Raw genomic sequence first — 22,042 nt, forward strand, 5'->3', positions numbered from 1 at the left:
CAGAGAAACAGATGTATTCAAATCATCGTTTTGCTTGCTTGAATGCGAACTCAGAGTGTTAACCTAGGCCTATTTAAGTTAACGATTGTGGTTGTCGTGAGAGCACGAATTATTAGCGCTTGCAGTGTTCGGCCGTAGCCTATGCCTACGTGCGCACCTACTCAGCTAGACAAAGAATTCCACCTGTATATTCACTCCAAGTTGGCCTACCATAACTTACCAACTACACTGTAGACCATAAACTGGCTATTTATATGACCAAATGTATTTGTTCAACTTTATGAAGCAGAATTACGCACTGCTATTTGGAACGTAACACATTTTTGTTGGCAGTAGAGAGAATGACAGCGAATAACAAATTGCACTTGTTGCTGGTTACCAATAAATACTATATATTTTTTTGCAAACAACAAAAACAGAAAGGATGGAGACAGCAAAGCTAGAGATGGGCAGGAACAAGGTCAATTGGTAGAAATGCTTGTCAAAACGTTAGGAGCTGGATGTGTGGATGAATGAAGCACAAGTATGCTTTAGGCTATGTTAAGCATGCACACTGTTTAAAGTTAGGCTACACGGTAAACTACAGGTAAACCAAAGTTAAATTTAGCTTTTTTAGGGCTGGATAAAGTTGACCAAATGGATATAGGCTGTTAGGCGTGAATAAAGTAGCCTAGGCTACTTTGTTGCTCCAACCCTTCCAACGTTAATGGGGACGAATGTTGACATTTTCTGTATTTTGCGTGAGAAACCCGGGAAATCTCCCTTATTTTCATTGTTCAATGTTGACAGAGCTATGGAACGAAAGAGAACGTTATATGGCGACAGAAATCAACAATCAAACAAGCCACTTTGATTTTTTGCTGTTTTCATTAATACAAAAGTTAGGTGACCCTCCCCTCAACAAAGAATAAAAAGACATGACCCTCCCCTATTTTCCTCCGGTGACCCCGTTTATAAATAACGAACGGTCCCTAAATAAACAAAAGATAGACTACCTTATGAATTGTGCAGGCGGACTAAACCATTTAGCTCTTTAGCAAGGGAGAGTGAGAGTGAGAGTGACCTTAGACAGTTATCACTATGTTGTATACAAAATCCAGTCAGTTAAACTTAAAATTTCGTCTTACATTCATTTTGACATTAACATTTGGAAGTTAAAATATTCAGGTAAAATAAATATATGGTGGAAATAAGTATTGAACGCGTAAATGTTTTTTTCAGTAATTAGCCTAAACTTCCAGTGAGTCTATTCGAAAATTTCGACACATTATATTAACACACATATAAAAAATCCAAACATAAGAGTTATGTGTAATAACGTGGAATGACACAGGAAAAAAGTATTGAACGTGCCTACTGAAATTTCTTCAATACTTCATGGAAAAGCCTTTGTAATGACAGCTTCAAGACATTTTCTATATGACAAAACTTATTAGTCGCAGTATCAGGTGTGATTTTGGCCCATTGTTCTAAACAGATTCCAGGGGTCCCTCTTGTGAATCGTGATCTTTAGTTACTTCCACAACTGTTTAATTGAATTTAATTGAATTGGCTGCCTTCAAGTCTTTCTGGAGCTTTCTCCGAGTGGCCCTTGGCTCTTGGAATTGACTATCCTTCTGACTCCCTGGTCAGAAATATTGCGAGGAGATCCTGTGCATGGCCGGTTGATGATGCAGTGATGTTCCTTTAACTTGCAGATAATGGCTCCCATGCTGCTTACCGGAAGATTCTGAAGTTTTGAAATGCACCTGTAACCAGCAGTTTCATTGATATGTTTTGCAACAATAAGGTTGCAAAGGTCTTGGGAGAGCTTTTTGCTTTTATCCATTATGACATGTTTCTTGTGTGACACCTTGGTAATGAAAAACCTTTTTATAGCCCATCAATATGTAGGCTACTAACCAAGCTTATATTAATTTGCACAGATAGAAAGGATAACTACTACAAATTCCAGCTCGTTCCTTCCCTTTCCTTGCCTTAGTGCTTTTTCTTAGCGTGTTCAATACTTTTTCCCTGTGTTATTCCACTTCATTACACATGACTCTACTTATGGAGTTGTTTGGATTTTTTATGTGTGGATTTACCTGAGTTATTACTAATGCCTGGTGAAAATGTTGTGCCCCCGATATTCCACTTTTCAAGGGCCCTCTCCTCCATTGGGGCCCTATATTTCCCACTCCCCCCCCCCCCAGTTCGACGCCCTTTAATCTGCTGAACCTTCTGCTCGTTTCCAAATATAAAAAAACTCTCTGCAACTCAACATTGGCCTGCCTGCCTCAGCTGCCTGTGAGGAGCTTTTCAGTTGTGCTGGATTACTGTTCACTGCAAAGAAAGCTTTTGATGTTTTGGATTGTCACATGCACATTGCTCATGGACGTTATATATGCATTTGAAGTACTGATGTACCGGTATACTGTTATATACTGGTCTTTACAAATCTAATTAACTTTTTTTGATGCAGTTATTTTTGTGGCTTTGTGGTGTTTGCCCGTTACATCTAACCTGACCCTAGCCAGATGAATTTCGCTCCGCCTAGCTCCACTCATCCATCTGGAACCGATCCATTGAAGTGTTGCTTCAGAAGGCTGGGCCTAATCAAAAAATGCTTGCATATGATTGAATAAGCCACTTGTCCGTCATCTATTGACGTGCTACTTCAACCACTTACATCAAAGCCAACCCGTGACGCTGATAACAGTCTCACAGTCGCTTCTACGCTATGTCACATCTATGAAACTCCCGCCCTGCGTCCTGATTGGCTGAACCATAAAGTCGGTTGCAGAAATCACTCTCAATGGAAGAGGTCCCAGATGGATGTGAGTGAAGCTAGGCGGAGCTAAGCGGAACAAAATTCATCTGGCTAGGGTCAGGTTACGTTACATCGGTTTAGGCTTTAAAGGGCCACTGCCATGTTTTCTATGATGCATATGTGTTGATTGAACACAATTTTAGGCATATGTGTTGTTTGAACCTGACCTTCAGATGTTTCACCTTGTCACATGCATATTGGTCATACATGTTTTTACATGCATTTGAAACGTATACTATTTTAAATATTGATCTATACTGTTAAGTATACTGTACTGTTCTCTAGCACACTAAAGAACTTTTTTGTATGCAGTTATATTTTGTATTTGTACTTTTGTATTTTTGTAAAGCTGTCATGTTTTATATAGTGTAGGCCTATACTGTTTGAGCACAATAGGCCTATGTATTGTTTGAACTTGTTTGTACTTGAGTACATTGAAAACAATGAGTAAAATGAGTTTTCAGTAAATGCTTTACAAACCGTTGAAAAAGTCAAAGTGATTTTATTTGTCACTTACATTGTTATTCAGTGATGGCATGCTGTGAGGTCTGTGGCAGGGTAGGCAGTGTGTAAATTATATCCCTATGCAAAATAATACTGTTGAATTTCCCAACAGCTAATGTTGTCTCCATTTCATAATACAATTATTATTCTGTGGTACAGGGCTATGTCACATTTTAAACATTATATTGCCGTTTCCAAGAAAGTGTTACATTTGAAGTACTTAATATTTGTTTTAAATCTTGTTAAAGTCCAAATTATTGTGAATGTGATCTTCCAACAAAAGTTGAGATAATACTGATAAATATAGCTGAATCTTAAAAAGGAACACATGAACAAAATACAAGGGCATTTTAGAAAAACATGCAATTTAATGTGACAAACATGTTCATTTATATACATACTATGTACATGTTATACAATTTATATATATCATTAATTATTATATAAATCTCACAGGCTGCAAAGTATGCATACAAGCACACATTGCAGACCATTCAACTTTGATACAATGACCTACAAACTCTAAACACCTCAACTTCACAAAATTAACACATGTAAATGCAGACGTATAAATACAGTATGTGAAAATAGTATTGTAAAAGTATACAAGTTGAGGACAAGAATGTGGCATGGGCATTATCACCGGGGAGTGCCTTTTATCCCCTAAAAATACTATAACTTGTCTTAATTTGGCATTCATTCTGTATTGTTTTTTATAATTGTCAGACTCTGAAGTTGTAGGAATGTATATTAACAGAGCTCGGATAATGATATATGTGGTGGAGATGGGCACATACACTTATTCTTAGTTATACTATTTCATGTTACTGTTCCTGCACTACAATGGTACTGTTACCACACTTCACATAGCTGTACTATACATTTCTGTCTATATGGTTCATACTGAATATCCATATTGTTTGTCTTATAATATATTATGTTAATACACTGCATATATCTTTATTGTTCTTACTACTATTTTAATGTTACTGCTACTACATAGCACATATCTGTACATGTATGTTCATACATTGTTCATACTAGTGCAGTGCCCGTTCAAACATGCCTGAAGAAAACCCGTAGCTCAATTACATGCCCACAGGTATGCCTGCTTTAAAAATAGGATGATAGGGAAACATCATTCCAGCTAAGCATTCAATAATGAATAATTCGAGGCCACATTAATTATAGCCTATAATTAATGTGGCCTCTAATACATGTGTAATACATTTAGGCATGGCTGCATGTGACATTTCTACAGATCAGAATGACATAACAACTAACAACTGTTTTGAGTTAAGGCTAAATGTGTATTAAGCTTACTGAATAACTTCCTAATACTGAAGACAAACCATTTTGTGGAATGATGCATCATTGTTTGAAATTTGCAACAATGTGACTCAAAAACAGTCTTCAGCATAAGTGACGTCGCTCAGTCTGCCACTTGCTGTCTAGCTATGTGGCATTAGCCTATCGCTCGTTTCAATTTGGGACCTTGCAGTCGGAATTGTCGTTTGTTTAGTCAAAGTCTCAAGTCCAAAGTAGCCTGAGCTAGGCAGTTTATTGCACACTTTTATTTTGAGTGGTCACTACATAGGCCTACCCTTTGTTGGCGTGTTGTTGCAAAATCCGCGTGATCAGCAAATTGCATACAGGGAGTCTTTATTGTTGAGGTCAGACATGATAATCATCTTGCATCTTAACCCACAAGCGGTTCTCCAGTAATCTAATCCGTTTTTTAAATTGTGACTGACTATCATCAAAGTGAGACCTGTCAGTACACGATCCATGGGATGGAGCTCCCCTGAAACTGGTCCCCTTGGAAACAGTACAGTGCAGCGATAAACGTCCTACGTAAATAAGCATATTTTGAAATATGCATTCAATCTTCAAAATCGAGAGTGCACACCTTTGTGCCACGCGCGAGCCACATACGAAATCTATTAAAAGCTATTAAAAAGACATTTGCAAAACACAACAGATCTATCCATCTATCCATGCTTAATTAGTCTAGGTTTGCTACATAATTATCTGATGTTGTCAATGATGTACATCGAAATCATTTACTGTGCATTTTTACAATATGGCATGAGCAGATCTTATGAGGACATGCTGGCAAGAGTCAATAATGAAAACGAGAACTTTGGGAAGTCATGGGATCACTTTTTTGCCTATGGTATTGTTGGTATGCTATAAGGAAGGGAGGTGCTGCTATGGCTGCTAAAAACTATAATTTTTCTGCACATGTATATGTCTTCTCTTTTTTATGTATTTTTATTATTTGCTTTAATATCTGACTCAAAAGGGGACACATCATACACTATCAGTGCTGTCTGTTATATGTTATATGTTTTATGTTTATATTGTTCTATATGATTTTATGTTATTGTATGATTATACTTTCATACATGAAAACCAAATAAAAAGTTGAATGATTACCTCCATGCCTAGGGTTTTTTATGGCCTATATGGCGTTTTGAGAATGGCTGCTGCGCTGGCATGTGAACTTAACTCAAGCAGTGAATCTGTTTAATGTGTGTGTGTGGGTGTGTGTGTGAGAGAGAGAGAGAGAGAGAGAGAAAGAGTTTGGGAGAATTATTGTCTTCAGGGATAATGCAGAGCGCCTACCTGAACTAGTTTGAGGAAGCAAAATTGCATCAGACTCTTATCCAAGGAATCACCGGAGAAGTGACCAGCATCTTGCATTGATTTGAAAAGGTTCATCCAAAATTGCGTGCTCTCCTTGCGAAGGATACCCCACCAGGATTCAATGCGCTGATTTGCAGTGCTGCGGCCATACAAGAAGCTCTTGTCGCCGGCAAATACATCGCCGTGTTCTCTTCTTAGGAATATTTGCATACCCTCAATTCAATACCCTGATTTCGCCACCTGAAAAGGCGAAGTTTGCGACAACGCCGAAAAAGTATGGACAGAAATCACAATATTGTGATTCTGTGCCAAGACACCAAGGATCTCCTTGTTATTAAACCCGATCCTGAAATAAAGCTTAATTAAGTCATCCATATCAGCAGCAAAACACGAACCAGTTCCGTCGAAGGCTCTGTTGTGAGGGTCTCGCTGCTGTTTCTGGCAGATTTGTGACTTTGTTTTCTCAAAATTTTCGACTTTTTATCTCGAAAATTTTGACTTTTTTTCTCAGAAATTCTGACTTTAATCTCAGAAATCATTTCTGACTTTTTTCTCAGAAATTTTGACTTTTATTCTCAAGATTTTCGACTTTTTTCTCAGAAATTCTGACTTTAATCTCAGAAATTATTTCTGACTTTGTTTCTCGAAAATTTTGACTTTGATTCTCAAATTTTTTTACTTTTTTCTCGAAAACTCTGACTTTTATCAGAATTTTCAAAAATATTTTCTCTTCATGTGGCCCTAATACGCTTCCGTACTCTTCTGTTTTACTTACGAACTTGTTAAACTAATTTAGAACTGTCAGGTGGGATTTCCTCCCCTCTTTTTGTCCCTGTGGGTGCCATAGTCGGGTCATTGTAATTTCGGGGTTGGCCCCGGTCACAGTAGTATGCCCCGCAGGTGTCTTCAATATTGAACCTTTTCACAATATTCAATTTTTTTTATTCCTATTTTTAAGTCTAGACTTAAAACATACCTCTTTACTGCCTCCCATAGTTAGGTATGGTGCGGTGTGGAACTTCACCCACCTCAGGGATTTTGGAATGGATCACCCTGCTGAGTCCTCGTGCGACTGGCAGTCACTGACCATACCTGTGCTGGTGTCGACTACCCCTCACCATGCCTTAAGCCCTCCTTACACTGATACTTTGGAAAGATTTGCAAATATTTGGAAAAGATTTTTGAAAGGGGCAGCCGTGGCCTACTGGTTAGCGCTTCGGACTTGGAACCGGAGGGTTGCCGGTTCGAACCCCGACCAGTAGGCGCGACTGAAGTGCCCTTGAGCAAGGCACCTAACCCCTTACTGCTCCCCGAGCACCGCTGTTGATGCAGGCAGCTCACTCGCCGGGATTAGTGTGTGCCTCACCTCACTGTGTGTTTCACTTATTCACGGATTGGGTTAAATGCAGAGACCAAATTTCCCTCACGGGATCAAGAGTAGATATACTTATACTTATACTTAAAGACTACAATCTCAGACCCTCTGACATCTAAAGACGAGTAGTAGAGTTTTAAATCACAGACTATGATTTTGCAATGACTAGGGATCTTGCAGGGTCACTGTTTACAAGACTGCAACTAGATTCCTTTAAATTATTACCCATCATGCAATAGATAAACAGGAAATGAAATCATTACTAAACTCAAAGTCGTATTTTTGTGTTTCTGCAGCATTGTTTCATGCGTGACATCCATAACCGATATAGAGTTATTCTGTGACGTGGAAGAGCTGACTAAATATGTATAAGAAATGACTAATATTATAAGAATAACAAATAATCATATAGGCTACAGCTGTCGCCTACTTTGCCCCTTCCTGTTTGGTGTTGGAGAGAGGTCACTTTTGGTTTTTATAGTTCACGTCACTATTTGCATGAGCCACGACTAGAAAGACTTGCGATAATATCAATTGTCATATTGTCGTAATGGCAAAACTAGAAAAGGACTGACTCCGACTGACTTAAAACCGCTAAGACTGGCACCTTACACTTAACGATCTAGTTGACAGGAACGCGCCGCGATTCCAGTACAACTCCCATGATTTCTGTCCGACTTTGGAAATTTAGTCGCTGACTCTGAAAACAGACCAAAATCGTACAATGTAAGGGCGCCATTAGTTATGCTGCTATAGCATAGTGCTGTCATGGACCTTTCATGTGCCACGCCGTACAACCCCCTCCCCCCCCCTTCTCTCTCTTTCTCAACTCTCCCTCTCTTGCCTATTCTCACTATGATATACTGTATCAATATACAGTATAGTACCACTGATTACTTATTAACATTAACCATTCGGATTTTCAGTAATACTAACCCACTCTACATCTCTCTTTCTTCCCCCTTACTGTACCTCACTTGTGAGGTATATCATCACCAGTCATCAACCATCCGTGTGTTGGCCCTCCTCTCACCCATCTCACCTGAAGTCCCATCCTCGACTGCTCTATTACTGTCCCCCTATCTGGATTCCTGGCCCGTACAGCCTAGCGACCCATCACCTGCCTATGACAACTCTGCCCGGATTCCATTGTGTAATGTTTTGGCACTCTATAAGCACAATAAATTGAATTGAATTAATTTTCTGAGATACTGAATTTGGGGTTTTCATTAGTTGTCAGTTATAATCATCAAAATTAAAAGAAATAAACACTTGAAATATATCAGTCTGTGTGGAATGAATGCATACATTATACAAGTTTCACTTTTTGAATGGAATTACTGAAAAAAGAAAAAAAATATTTTTCATGATATTCTAATTATATGACCAGCACCTGTATGTTCCGCAGCTTACATGGAACGTTATTAACCGGTTCGGAAACTTTATTTTTTATTCTAACCGGTTCAGGAATGTCAATTTTAGGATTGAACCGAAAACCAGAAATGTTAAAAAACTGTTTCGGATTCTGTTCAGAACCAATTGGGAAAAAATTCTGGTTCAAAGCCCTGATTCAAACATATGTGGCAAAGAGAGTATCCACCGTCAGAGATCTGTCAGAAAGGTCTCAATGGCGATATCTAAATGTCGTATGCTGACTAGGGCATAGGGATGTTTTATGTATATGTGTGGGTAAATTGGTGGAGGGGAATATATCCAATGTAATCTGTAGAGCAATGAATTCTGTATGATTGCTGGCTGGCTGTGTGGACTGTGTTTGGACAACAGAACACAATCCAGTCATCGAACTCATACAACCTGCCTATACACTTGAGTAGGATGAAGAAGGAAACCGCAATTGCCAAAGGTGCTGATCATGAACATCTATCAATTGAAGACCTCTCACGTGGCGAAGAGGTGCTCTTACGGTACATCCAAAGGCAACATTTCTCAGAGGAGATCTCCGCACTGGAAACCGGAAAGACTGCTGTCAAGAAGACTAGCAGACTTTACAAATTCGACCGTTTTATTTTTGATGGGAAGAATACCAGACTATCCCAGCAATGGCCATGTAAGATGGGTTAAGATACGAACCAGGAATATCCTGGAGAGAGCCATAACTAAGCTATACCTTTTTCTGGAGGCTTGACTTAACTCGACTCTGACTGACCAACAACGCTGACCCTAACACTAATCTTTCTCTTTCCTTTTCCTTTCAAGGAACCTCATTTTTGGGTTTTACTTTTCCAACTTTCCAACTCTTGAGTTGGAATATATAATTTTTGTCTACATTTTTCCTTTTTTGGATATTGGACTATGGCATTTTCTTGCCCATAGAATATGGACTATATATGGACTATAAATTGTAAGAGAAATTAACTCTATTTGATGATGGCTCCATGCTTATTATTGTAATTGTCTAATATATTTAATGGTATAAAGGCAGCAAACAGTCACCTATGGGCACACATACCTGAATTCCTAAGAAACAGGTTTATGATAGATTTGAGAAGCCTCACTGATCATACAGCTGGAGACTAAACCCCACTGATGCAGAGAAGAGAAGATAAAAAAAAAAAAACAACCAGAGGCCAAAGCTGAACATATAGCCTTCATCTTTATTTGATGAACACAATATACAAATGAAACATAAAACAACTAAATACAAATATGGAAGTGTAACTGTCCTTACTGCCTGGGGACTGTCACCGTATTGACAGGAAGCAGTGAAATTAGACAGTGAATACAGTATAAATTAGACAGTGAACCTGGAAAGGGGGTTATCTGGACAGGTAGACATATTATGACCAACATTCTTATCATCATTGGACATGCAGAACATATCCCAGCCCAATGGAGAACAGTAAACAACAACTATATACAGAACAGAAATCGCTCAAACAACTGGCTCAATGGCTGACAGTAGATGATATATCAATGACTGTCACCGTATTGACAGGAAGCAGTGAAATTAGACAGTGAATACAGTATAAATTAGACAGTGAACCTGGAAAGGGGGTTATCTGGACAGGTAGACATATTATGACCAACATTCTTATCATCATTGGACATGCAGAACATATCCCAGCCCAATGGAGAACAGTAAACAACAACTATATACAGAACAGAAATCGCTCAAACAACTGGCTCAATGGCTGACAGTAGATGATATATCAATGAAAGTATCAATGATGAATTGAAAGTGTTATGAAACAGTGAAGGCTGAAACAGAATGAAAACTATATTCAAGAGATGCAGTCTGTCAAAGTTTATGCAAAGTGCATAAGTTGGTCAAAGTGTCACATGCAAAAGCATTTATCATCAAATAAAACCATTTGATTAATCTATTAAGAAATAGTGAGATGCAATTTTCTAGAATTCAATGTGAATGAAAATACACATATAGGGCATAATGTTCTTTAAAGGAGCCAAATTATGCAAAACTCACTTTTTCTGTGCTTTTGTACTTCCAACACTCCAAGTTTGAAACAAAACCGTGCATTGAGTTTTTGTGGGTTAGTTGAGAAACGTTGATGTCAGAAACCATGCGCTTCTGTGAGCTAAGTCAGATTTCTCCCTTATTGTTACGTCACAGTTGGGGAAATTTGAATATTACTACCCCCAGAGCCATATAGAGTGCTGACTACCCACCCCCATCTGAAAATTCCCACCCACTAGGTTAGGCGCTTCCTGTTGAAGATCCTTCATATTGGTCATATTGGTAGCACCATGTGAAAGAGCCTATCAACAGTATTTTGTGTAGCTACACAAAATATCCAAACGTCTTTTACGCACTTGATATAATCCATATTTCAAGTATACAAACAGAAACTCCCCAACAGAAACTTCTTGTTGGCATATTTAAGCAATATGACACGACTGGGAGTGGGGTTGGTAAAGGATATCCCTGCATCTGTCATTTAACAATGTTAGGCCATGTTACATCATGCATACAGCAGTGTCTGAATTGATTCCTCCATGACTATTGTAGCAGATGTTTCGGCTAAACTCCAATAACTTGACTATTAGGCTACTTTACCATGAAAACTCAAACAAAACCGACAATGACGTTGGTCACACATTCTTTATTATTCCTGCGTAACAAATTGCTATCACTTTCTATCACTGGCAGTCTAAGGCTTTCTGGTGGAGAATCCTCTATCGACGAGTCACCGACTCATATTCCCTCCTGGCTTTCGACATGCTGCCCATTGATGTAAGCATGGAATCAGTTCTAGAGTGGGCCGTGGCCAACAAGAGCAAATTTGCATTTAAAGCAACAGTCCCCAGAAATGGCCTATTCTGAAAGGGACTGAAACTGGCAAGAATGGAGCTGATGATAATGTGCAATCTGAGAGGAATTTTGCGCAAACAGCTTCAGGGACATTTTTTGTACATTCCATAGGTCTATTTTGACTTGTTGGAAAAAGAAGTATAATATGAAATGTTAGAACAAAGGTTTTTGTCTCATCAGTTGTGGTACATCTCTGGCAAAGTGAGCAAATTTACAATATTCTGGATGTAAAATTTTTCAAGTGTCGCTCTTGCTCTTTAGACTGTCTGAGTTTTCTCCTTTCATTTCGGGCACAATTCTTAGCCAGCCTCTTATTTTAATCTCTAATTTGTCAATTGCAAATTCAACTTGAGCAGTTACCACACCTACAATCAGCACAGTCAGATAGGCAATCAGGAATGTCACATAATTTTGTACAATTCCAGTCACAAAAAGCACACACGAAAACAATATAAGCAGAAAATGAACAATCTTATTTTCATATTTTGTGATTACTACAAGAATAACTGCAGTACTTCCACTCACCAACCCGTGTATCAATGTAGTCAGATAATTCCAATTCTGCTCTGTTGTAGCCTTGATGTTCTCCCTTAATTCATTCAAAATAGCTGTTGCGTTTGCAAACCTGATAGTCATTGTACGTTTCATCTGCTCCTTAAACTTACGCTCTAACCTTTTATCCATATTTTTGATTAATTCTAGATGTTTTCCCTTTCCTATCCTTTCTAAGAATTCTTGTCTCTTCTCTTCCTCCTTCTTCAAAGTTATTTTCATCTGTTCATGCAGGCCATGGGAGTAGGAGAAGCCCATGTTCTTCCTCAGTAACACCTCTATCTTCTGCAGCAGTTCCTTCACCTGTTGGTGCCCTTTTGGATTTATATTATTAAAGACATGATATCCACCACCAGCACTGTTCACGAGAGTCTGCAGTCCAGAGCTCTCCTGCAGAAAATCCTCAACTAATTTCCCTTTCAGCTGGTCTCCTCCAGTAAACAAAACAATGGTGAACTTCAGAGCCACTTCACCAAAATGAGTCTGGATCCCCTTCACTTCATTGCTGTCTTCTTCCGTGAATCGACCCAGTTGAATCACAAATAAGAAAACATGGGATCCTAGAGCTATATTTTCCTTTTCTGACAGCCATGAATCATTCCTTGATGTGATTCCTGGTGTGTCAATTACAGTTATTTTATTTCCTTCCACAATTCCACCTTTACTCTCACAGTATTTGGTCACAGGTAAAGCAGATGCTTCAGCCTTAAATGCCTCTCTGCCCAGGATGGTGTTTCCTGATGCACTCTTTCCTGATCCAGTCTTCCCCACCAACATCACTCTCAGCTGAGGAAGTCCGGCAGGACCTGTGAGAACAAAGTGAGGATGAAATGCAAGTGTCTCAGAAGTCAAGGTTGGGTTCATACCACCAGGAGTGGGTCTAAAACAATTTTGATAAGGGGCCTAGGCTGGAGCTCAAACTCAAAGTCAAAAGGAAAACAGTAACAAGACAGTCCTAGGGGCTTGTGGGGTTGTTGCAACTCTTTTTTGTTTCACATAGTGAAATCTGAAGACTTTAGTAAAGCAAGTATTAGTGGCATAGTGCAAGCAGATTCCTTCAGATGCGCTGACTGTCAATCTCAATGGTTTAACCCTTTGCATTGCGTGGAACATTCAATTTTTTCATACTTGATGCCCTTGGCTTGTAGCACGACAAGACTTATTGTGTGGTTATGCTACATGACAGAGATACAATATACCCACCATTGTAATCAGGAGAAATAACCCTTTCACATGATCAAAAATAATAATACGTTTGAGGAGAACACGCTTTAAATATATATCAATTCAAAAATCAACCCCAAAATGAAAAATGTCAATTTTTCAAGATAAATCTTATTTTTACCTAATTTCTATTGTAGATATAGTGTATGAAAGATAGACAATGTTGTGTTTTCCTCAGTGAAAAAAAAACAGAATCAATGCATCACCTTTGGTTCAAAAGATATTGGTAGGCCTATTGAGTCGGGCACCCTGCTTGACAAATTATGCATTGAATCTCCCCAAAATAAACACAGGCAGGAGGACATGAATGGACCAGGATACAGGAGCGAGAGAAACAGATGTGAACTACACCTACTTGTTATCCTCACAGCAGAACCGTAGCCTTGAATGGAAAAGACTGACTCTAGAATCAGGCCTGTTAATTGTTTTTTTTTTTTGTGATTTTCTGACCAATGTCAAGTTATTTATATAGCACATTCCATACACCGAAGTCATTCAATGTTGCTTTACATAAACAAAAGCAAACAGTAAAACAAATGAAGCCATATAATGGCAATATAGTCAAAAGGTAAAGATCATAAAACGCACAAGGTATAATCATTTAAAAATAAAAAATAATTAAATAAGAAAAAAAAAGTAATAAAAGAATATATCCGCAAGCGGCAATGGCGTGCCCGAGCAGCTGAGGGCCGCAACCCGTGACATTTTGGAATCCAAGAAAGCACCGACTTGGTGTGTTTGTGAAATGTACATATTTGATGTGTGTGCTATTTGTTTCTGACCAAACTCTTTTTCTGATAAATGTTGGGATTCACTCGCCATGATTGAATTAATTTGACGTTTGTGCCATCAAATATTGGTGAATATAAGCATTGGTCATGTTTTAGTTTTCTGTAAGAGACTGGGTTAACGAAGCTAGCCTACTGTGAAGTTTCCAGGTTATTTTAACATATGTTAGCATGCTAGCATAACGTTAGTTAGCTCACCGTCAATCTTATATCAAAGCCAAGGAACTTTTCAGTTAAAAGTTAGCATTCGCCCCCACCATAACTAAGTTCATTTGAAGTTTGTGTTGTCAGTACAGGTGAATAACCGCTGGTCAAGTTTTAACTTGCCGTTTGAAGGTTTCTTTATGTGTTAACGTCTCCTATTTTTTTTGAAAGGATATCAAGAAAGAAGTGGTGGACTGGATGAAGCTGGATGGACTCTTCTAATCAGGATTTCTGGAGCAAGGTAAGGTCCTAGATTGTATGAATAGCTACAATTAAAATTTTATACATTTTTCTTTTTTCCAGTCAAAGAATCAGGAATTACGCATCAGGAATCAGCAATTAAAACAATGAATTTTTGACAGCAGCCAGACGTGTATTAGAACATTTTCTAACCAAGTGTTATTAATCTTATATTAAGATTAAAAAATCTATTTGGTATTGTTTTTAGTATGAAAAGACTTACCTAGCGCCCTCTCAATAGAACATTTTGACTTAATTTAAGAAGACTTTGACTTATTTTAAGGACTCTTATCAAGACAAATTTACTCAACGCACTGGCAGACAAATTTGCTTGTTTTTAGGACAAATTTGCTTAACGCACTGGCAGACAAATTTGCTTGTTTTCAGGATGAGATGTCTTAAAGTAAGTCAAACTTTTTCAAATGTTTTCACAAGAAAGTGCTAGGTAAGTCTCTTTATACTGAAAACAATACCAACTAGAGTTTTTTATCTTGATATATGATTAATAACACTTGGTTAGATTTTGTTAGATAAGCAGTTTTTGCAGTGTAGTAAGTGATATATAAAACATTTGGGGCCCTATCATGACATTCTAAAGTGCATCGTCACTCGTCAAAAGTCAAATTTAGTAGGATGTCCAGTTCACACTGGGAGGGGTTTCGGTATCAAAAGTGGAGCGCATGGCGTAACAAGGTGTTCCTAGGTCTTTTGATCAGTCATATGGGTGTGTTTGGGGCGTAACATAATTTTAAACCAATGAGAATGACATCTGTCATTCCCTTTAACGACGCAACGCGCGATATGTCAAATAAATGCATCGGTATTTTGGCATTCAAAGGCGCATTTGAAGGAGGCTGCTTGCGAGACCGTATAGAATAGTCATTCTTAAACCATGCTTTACTAACTTAAACCTAGCATAGCCTTCATGCATTTGCACTCGTCTATTTGAACTCATTGGCAAAGTGAAACTAACTTCACCAAGGAGTCAGTCAACGACAAGACAGTTTTATGCAGTTACTTTCACTATTGACTGACAATGGGTTACCACCGAAAACATAGGCTGGAAAAAGCAACACTTACCCTAATATTGCTCAAATGACTGAATTAAACAACATTTATCCTGCAGAGGAGTTGCTTATATCTCGTGACGGTGCGTCTTCAGCTGTGCTCCATACGTGTCTCTCGCCTCTCCCCTAATCACTTTTAACCATCATTACCAATTTGCAAATGATGGTGAATAACTACTCATTATGAGATGTACAGTATTTCGTAATATCTTTGTTCTAATTATGTTTCCCATTGTAATCGTGCAATTTGTAATGCTTTGCATGGACGTGTGCTGGTGTGCGTTCATGAATGATATAAGGATGGTGCGTGCACCTGCCAATATGACTGGTGACATGCGCTCTTAAAATAGCATATGAACAACTCGCCATTGACTTCTGACCAGGTTTAGGTGGTGTATGATAGCGATTTTTAGACAACGCGCTAGGCCCCTCCCTAGGTTGTTAATTGCCACACCCCTGGGCGCAATGCTTAAAAAATAAATGTGCAAAATACCGAATTCAACTTTGCGCGGGTGAATAACAAGTATTACGCCATGCGCTGGTGACCCAAAATACAGCCCTTAATCACTGTATTATTATTTCAAATGACCTTGTTTTGACTTAACTCTTGTTTTGTCTGTCATGGTGATGATTGTAGATGCTGCAGGACTTCCAGCTACTGTTTGGAGAAGATATTTCCTCTCAATTATGGAAGTGGGAAAATTTTCTGAAGCCAGAAATCATCAAAGGATCCAAGAACTTCACCAAGACACCCATGTTGGACTCTTGATTCCCAAACACTACTTTATGATACACCAAAGTCCTTTAGGCAAGTCCCTCCACTCTGCGGGCATCTATTTCGGGCAGAACTGTGCGTGTGCAAGGCTTCACCTCCAGCTGCGAGATCACAACACATGATTGGCACGATGTATTCACAACACACCACATGATTGGCACGATGCATTCACAACACACCACATGATTGGCACGATGTATTCACATGTCGTCTTTTGGCCGCCCAGAGCCATTCAAAGTTGTCAGAAGTAGACAATCACATAATTACGCCAGTCCAGTATGTATACATTAGGACTGTTGGAACGAATTTCTAAAGTTGAATATAAATCGAATATTTAAAAAATCAATGAAATATGTTGATAATCTATTGGTACAAAATAATTTCCAAAAGAGTTAATATTTTTTTGTAGTCATAGATGTTAAATGTTATTTTGGTTGAGTTTACAAACAGTGTTGCATAATTTCATATTGTACTCTCAAAATCTGTTTATATAAGTAAGTATAAGTATATACTCTTTCAATCCCGTGAGGGAAATTTGGTCTCTGCATTTATCCCAATCCGTGAATTAGTGAAGCACACAGTGAGGTGAAGCACACCCTAATCCCAGCGCAGTGAGCTGCCTGCAACAACAGCGGCGCTCGGGGAGCAGTGAGGGGTTAGGTGCCTTGCTCAAGGGCACTTCAGCCGTGCCTACGGGGTTCGAACCGGCAACCCTCCGGTTACAAGTCCGAAGCGCTAACTAGTAGGCCACGGCTGCCCACAGTTTCTTTATATTTTGTAGATAAGTATTATCTTTAAAGTGGTAAATTTTACCTTATCAGGTGCTGAAAGGATACTGAATCAGAGTTTTTTTCATTTTATTATTTCAGTGTTGCAGAAGTTACTATTACAGGTCTTGCAGTTACTCAAAGTAGTGTCAAATGACTGAATAAGTGCATTTGAACACTTGTGGTGTTGAATTGGAGGAATTGAACTCTGTCACAGTGTTAATATTTTAACTCTGGTGTCCAGTGTTGGGAGAACACTGGACACTTGGACCCATATACACACCGAAAAGAGTGTAAAATGTACTCCTGTAGAGTATCATTTACCCTGTCCAATTTGCTGTGTGCACATAATTATGTGTAGCCTGGCGAGCCAGACCCACATGAAAAATGTAGGGTCTGGGCACTCACCGTTCGCAGTGCTCAGTCCGAGGGGCGGGATAATCAGTTGTCTTTCAAATTCCCTCTGCACGCAATAGGACGCAATAGGATATTTGTTTTCAAGTAGCAGGGAATTCAAGCCAAACCGTTGCAACTCTGCCATCAATCATTATGTTAAGCCCACCAACGACTCTATACACAATTTCAATGTCCTGATTAAGTTTCGATTTCTGGAGCTCACAAGCCAACGGAGAGTTGCTAGACTAGCCCGCTAGGGGCGCGTCTAGATTTCGAGGCTAAATTATGTGCACAATCTAGTAAAAATGATCACACAATTTAGTAAAAGGAGTGTATGTTTTCTCGATACATAGAAAATCTTGCAATGATACCCCACAAGAGAAGTCATTGCAAGATTGTTTTTGTATATCCAGAGAATTTACACTCGTTTTACTAAATCATGCACTCATTTGACTGAATTTTGCACTCAGTTTAGTACAGAGCGTGCTCATTTGACTAAACTATCCACTCTTTTTAGTAAATAGTTCACTCATTTTACTACACTGTGAGCTCATTTTCCAAAAAATAGTACAATTAAACTAAATGAGCCCACAATTTAGTAAAAGGAGCAGGACACCGAGCACATCACTTACTAAATTCAGTGCACAATTTAGTAAAATTTGAGCATACAATGTGTACACATTCTCTTGATATACACACAAAATATCTTGGACACCACCTCCAGGGTTTCATATCATCACACACACACACACACACATACCCACACACACACACACACTCACACACATTTTGCATTGTTTTTGCACAACCATGGGTGTTGAATTTTATTGTTTTTCACTTTTAAATACATATGTGCACATGATATCTCTCTCTCATCACATGATTTTGCTCCTTCAACAGATGTTGATTAAACAAACAAACAAACAAACAAACAAAATAAAGACATTTTAAGATGGTTTAGTTTTTATGCCCTGTGAAACAAAGCACTTGTGAAACTACAAATATTGGAGAAAAGACCCACCCCTTCCTCTAAGATGGCTACACCCCTGTAATTTTGCGTGCCTCTAAAATGTCAGGTAAAATGCCAGCATTGTTAAATGAATACTTGAATGTACCTTCAGGGTGGGAGAATTGGCTGAATCTGATGTATATCAGTGAGACCAGGATACCAAGAATAACTGGCACCACCCATGCAATACCTGTGTTTAGATTAGAGGATACAGAAATACAGAACACAGAAATAAAATATGTTATTGTAACACAAGTGGGGTGTCCACAGTTGATGTAAAATTAAACACACCTTTAATGCAGATACATATTTTACCTGATCTGCTCCAATGAAGTGAACTGACTTCCACTGGTGACGCTTTTGGTACTGGAACTAGTTCATGTACTTTTGTTGTGTTGATGTGTCCCATCAGGTGAGTCATACAGTAGGAGGCTTTACATGTCTTACAATATTTTGCAGGATTCCGTTGGCAATTATTACATGCGATATTCTCCTGATCACTATGAATTAAAATTCAAGTGTTGTCAGTTTTATTCAGTTGTATCTTATCCAGACAAAAATCATAAGTTAGATAGTGATGAAGAAACAAATGAACAAATAAGTGCATACATATACAGTGCCATGAAAAAAGTATGTGTACTAAAAAGAGGAATAAAATCATCTTTTGGAAATTCATCTATATGCCTTATAATAAATACATGTTCTTTCTTTAAGATACATAAGTATACTATGTTTTACGTATACATTCCCACAGAGGCCTTTTTTTAAAGGCCAGTTATTACATGGGTCCAGGATACCATGCATCCTGATAAAGTTCCCTTGGCCTTTGGAATTAAAATAGCCCCACATCATCACATACCCTTCCTCAATTTTTTAATTAAGACAGCAAGATGAATTTCCAAAAGATGATTTTTATTTCTCTTTTTAGTCAACTTTAGCATGGGTTCACATACCTTTTCATGGCACTGTACATATTCAACTTATGTAACATTTTTAATGAAATCATTCAAATATTTACACATACAGTACTCTGCAACAATTAATCTGTAGTCTGCAGTCAATCAATTAAATTAATCTTCAACTGTTAATCTGCTTGAGTAAATGTTGTAAGGAAAATTGCAGTTTCGTAAATATTTTCAGCTTTACTTATGCCTCTATGTGTGAACTAATACCTTTGACATGTGGATGAAACAAGTCATTTTGGGCTTTGGGATACGCTGATCAACATTTGTACACCATTTCATCAATCAAACAACTAATCAATTAATCAGAAAAATAATAATAATCATCTATGAAAATAATTAATGCAGCCCTGATACTTGTAAACTTCATTGAATTAATTATTGTATTAGCTATTTTTTAAGACTAAATGGATAATTTATTCACAAAGTTTTTTGTTGTTGTTTTTTTCACAAAGCCTGTCTGTGATTTTGATCACATTATTAACATTATTTATTATTATTTGATCACATTATTATTTTTTACAAAGCCTGTCCATGATTTTGATCACATTATTATATTTTTATCACATTATAAATTATTAATTATTAACATTATTGTTGCATTTATTCTGAACTATCCCATATGCATCAGACCGAGTTACTGCATGCACAGAGACAACAAGGGTACAGTACTGTATGTAGCAACTTAGATACGGTGAATGAGCTAGTGTCCCAAAATGTGTGGGTTCTCTTTTGTTGTTGCAAGGTAGGCCGACGTGGTTGGAGACGTCATGTTGGGTACCTCGGGAGACTTTGAACATAAAATCCGACCCGACTTTACATTCAAGTCATTTCGGAGATTGGGATTTCTGAATATTTGATGTGGCATGAAGTTTGCATTAGATAATAGAGTTGGAAGTGAGAGAAGGAGGAAGAGGACACACACACACACACAAACACAAACACACATACACACAAACACAAACACACACAAACACAAACACAAACACACTCACTTGGGTGGTCCACTGCTGAAGAAGGGAGGAGCAGGAATGGACGCTTCACGCCTCATAGACAAACAGCTGGGCACTGGAGATGGGGGTCTGTGTGTCTCTGATCTGGTAACACAAAGACAGAACAATTCAAACACAACCTACACACACCACATGCACACACGTACACACACACACACACACTCACCACAATCAAACACCATGCACGCACACACACACACACACACACACACACACACCAGAGTTTCCGCTAGAAAAAAATGGTGCCGGTCAAAATGAGTCCGGTCAGCAAGAGTCCGCTTCGTTCATTGTTTTAAAAAGGCTACGTTGTTTGTTGCTGCTACCCACGTTATCTCCAGTGGTTCCACTGTTTAACTTGCACAGATGCGCACACAAAAGAATGAGCGCTCATACCACTACCCCCTAAGGCTATGCCTCTTTATTTGATAACAATAAATTAAGAAATGTTCCTATTCTGGGAAATGTTTAGTTTCTTTTTCTTTTGGTCCGCGGTTCAATGATACCGTTTAATTGTGCTGGAAATCATCCGCGGACCAGCAATCTCCTCGTCGAGGAGGCCCTAACCCTGCAGATCATAGACAGAGAAAGCATAGGCCTACTGTATGCTTTAGGTACAGAACACAGCTGCATGTCCAGTGTACACGAAGAATGACAGTGTCTTGGAGCGGCCGCAACCCCGCAACTCCACTTCCAACGTCATGATTCCGACAGATACGCCCGACACTTCTGCTTTTTATCTGGTGGTGGTGGAGTTGACCGGACATCTGAGGCTTCAGACGTTACCAATTTATCATCATCCATCGCGTCTGGCCTCTGAAAAAACTTTCAACCCGCACAATTGTGACCGTACAAAAAAATCTTGCTCTTGTGCCTTTACAACTGTTACTGGATGAATTATCAATTCAGTTAAACTTTAAATTAAATAAACATATTTAACTCAGTTAAATATGTGCAGTGTTAAATGTGTAGTGTAATTTGTCACATGGCCAGAGCTGCTTATGTTTGGGTTGCACGTGACCCTGACCAGAAAATGTCCACCCAAAAGCTCCCAAACTAAAGCTTACAAAAGTATGTTTATGTAAACATAGGACAAAGATTTTTGGTACACATCATCTTTAAGGTGTCTAGTATGGAGGGATGCAATTGAAATATGTGAACTTTGTTCAGCGTTCTCATAGCATGAGTGAACATGATGACGGTCACAATTGTGACCGTTGGGAAACAACATAGTCCGATTTTAGGGATTTTCACACATTTCATTGTACAATCATCTAATTTCCACTAAATTCCATTCAGAGATGATATGGGGACATTGTCCCAGGTCTGTTCTTTACTTTTAAATTTGTATCACATGGCATTTCTCAACATGGCCTCTGAAATTCTCTATTATAGGCTATTCTAAGTGTGCCAATTTTTA

The 22,042-nt window shown here is 38.5% G+C and overlaps 2 protein-coding genes across 5 annotated transcripts in view; one reads left to right on the forward strand and one right to left on the reverse strand.

The window, feature by feature from the left end:
• LOC121719390 (NACHT, LRR and PYD domains-containing protein 12-like) overlaps positions 1–22,042 on the forward strand; it is a 705,660-nt gene that overhangs the window by 180,665 nt on the left and 502,953 nt on the right. The window lies entirely within an intron of this gene.
• Positions 1–22,042, reverse strand: part of LOC121719420 (Fc receptor-like A) — a 132,822-nt gene that overhangs the window by 66,403 nt on the left and 44,377 nt on the right. For 3 of the 4 annotated variants that reach the window (XM_042105032.1, XM_042105033.1, XM_042105035.1), the window contains 4 exons: positions 20,608–20,709; positions 18,966–19,150; positions 18,757–18,840; positions 10,279–12,986 (listed from right to left, as the gene is read on the reverse strand). The exons of the other annotated variant lie outside the window; for it this stretch is intronic. In XM_042105032.1, the coding sequence (XP_041960966.1) occupies positions 11,866–12,986; positions 18,757–18,840; positions 18,966–19,150; positions 20,608–20,709 (1,492 nt within the window). In that variant the 3' untranslated portion in view covers positions 10,279–11,865. Of the gene's footprint in view, positions 1–10,278; positions 12,987–18,756; positions 18,841–18,965; positions 19,151–20,607; positions 20,710–22,042 lie in introns of those variants that run through there. 4 annotated transcript variants of the gene reach the window in all.

Source organism: Alosa sapidissima, chromosome 9 (genome assembly GCF_018492685.1).
Source record: "Alosa sapidissima isolate fAloSap1 chromosome 9, fAloSap1.pri, whole genome shotgun sequence".
Lineage (NCBI taxonomy): Eukaryota > Metazoa > Chordata > Actinopteri > Clupeiformes > Clupeidae > Alosa > Alosa sapidissima.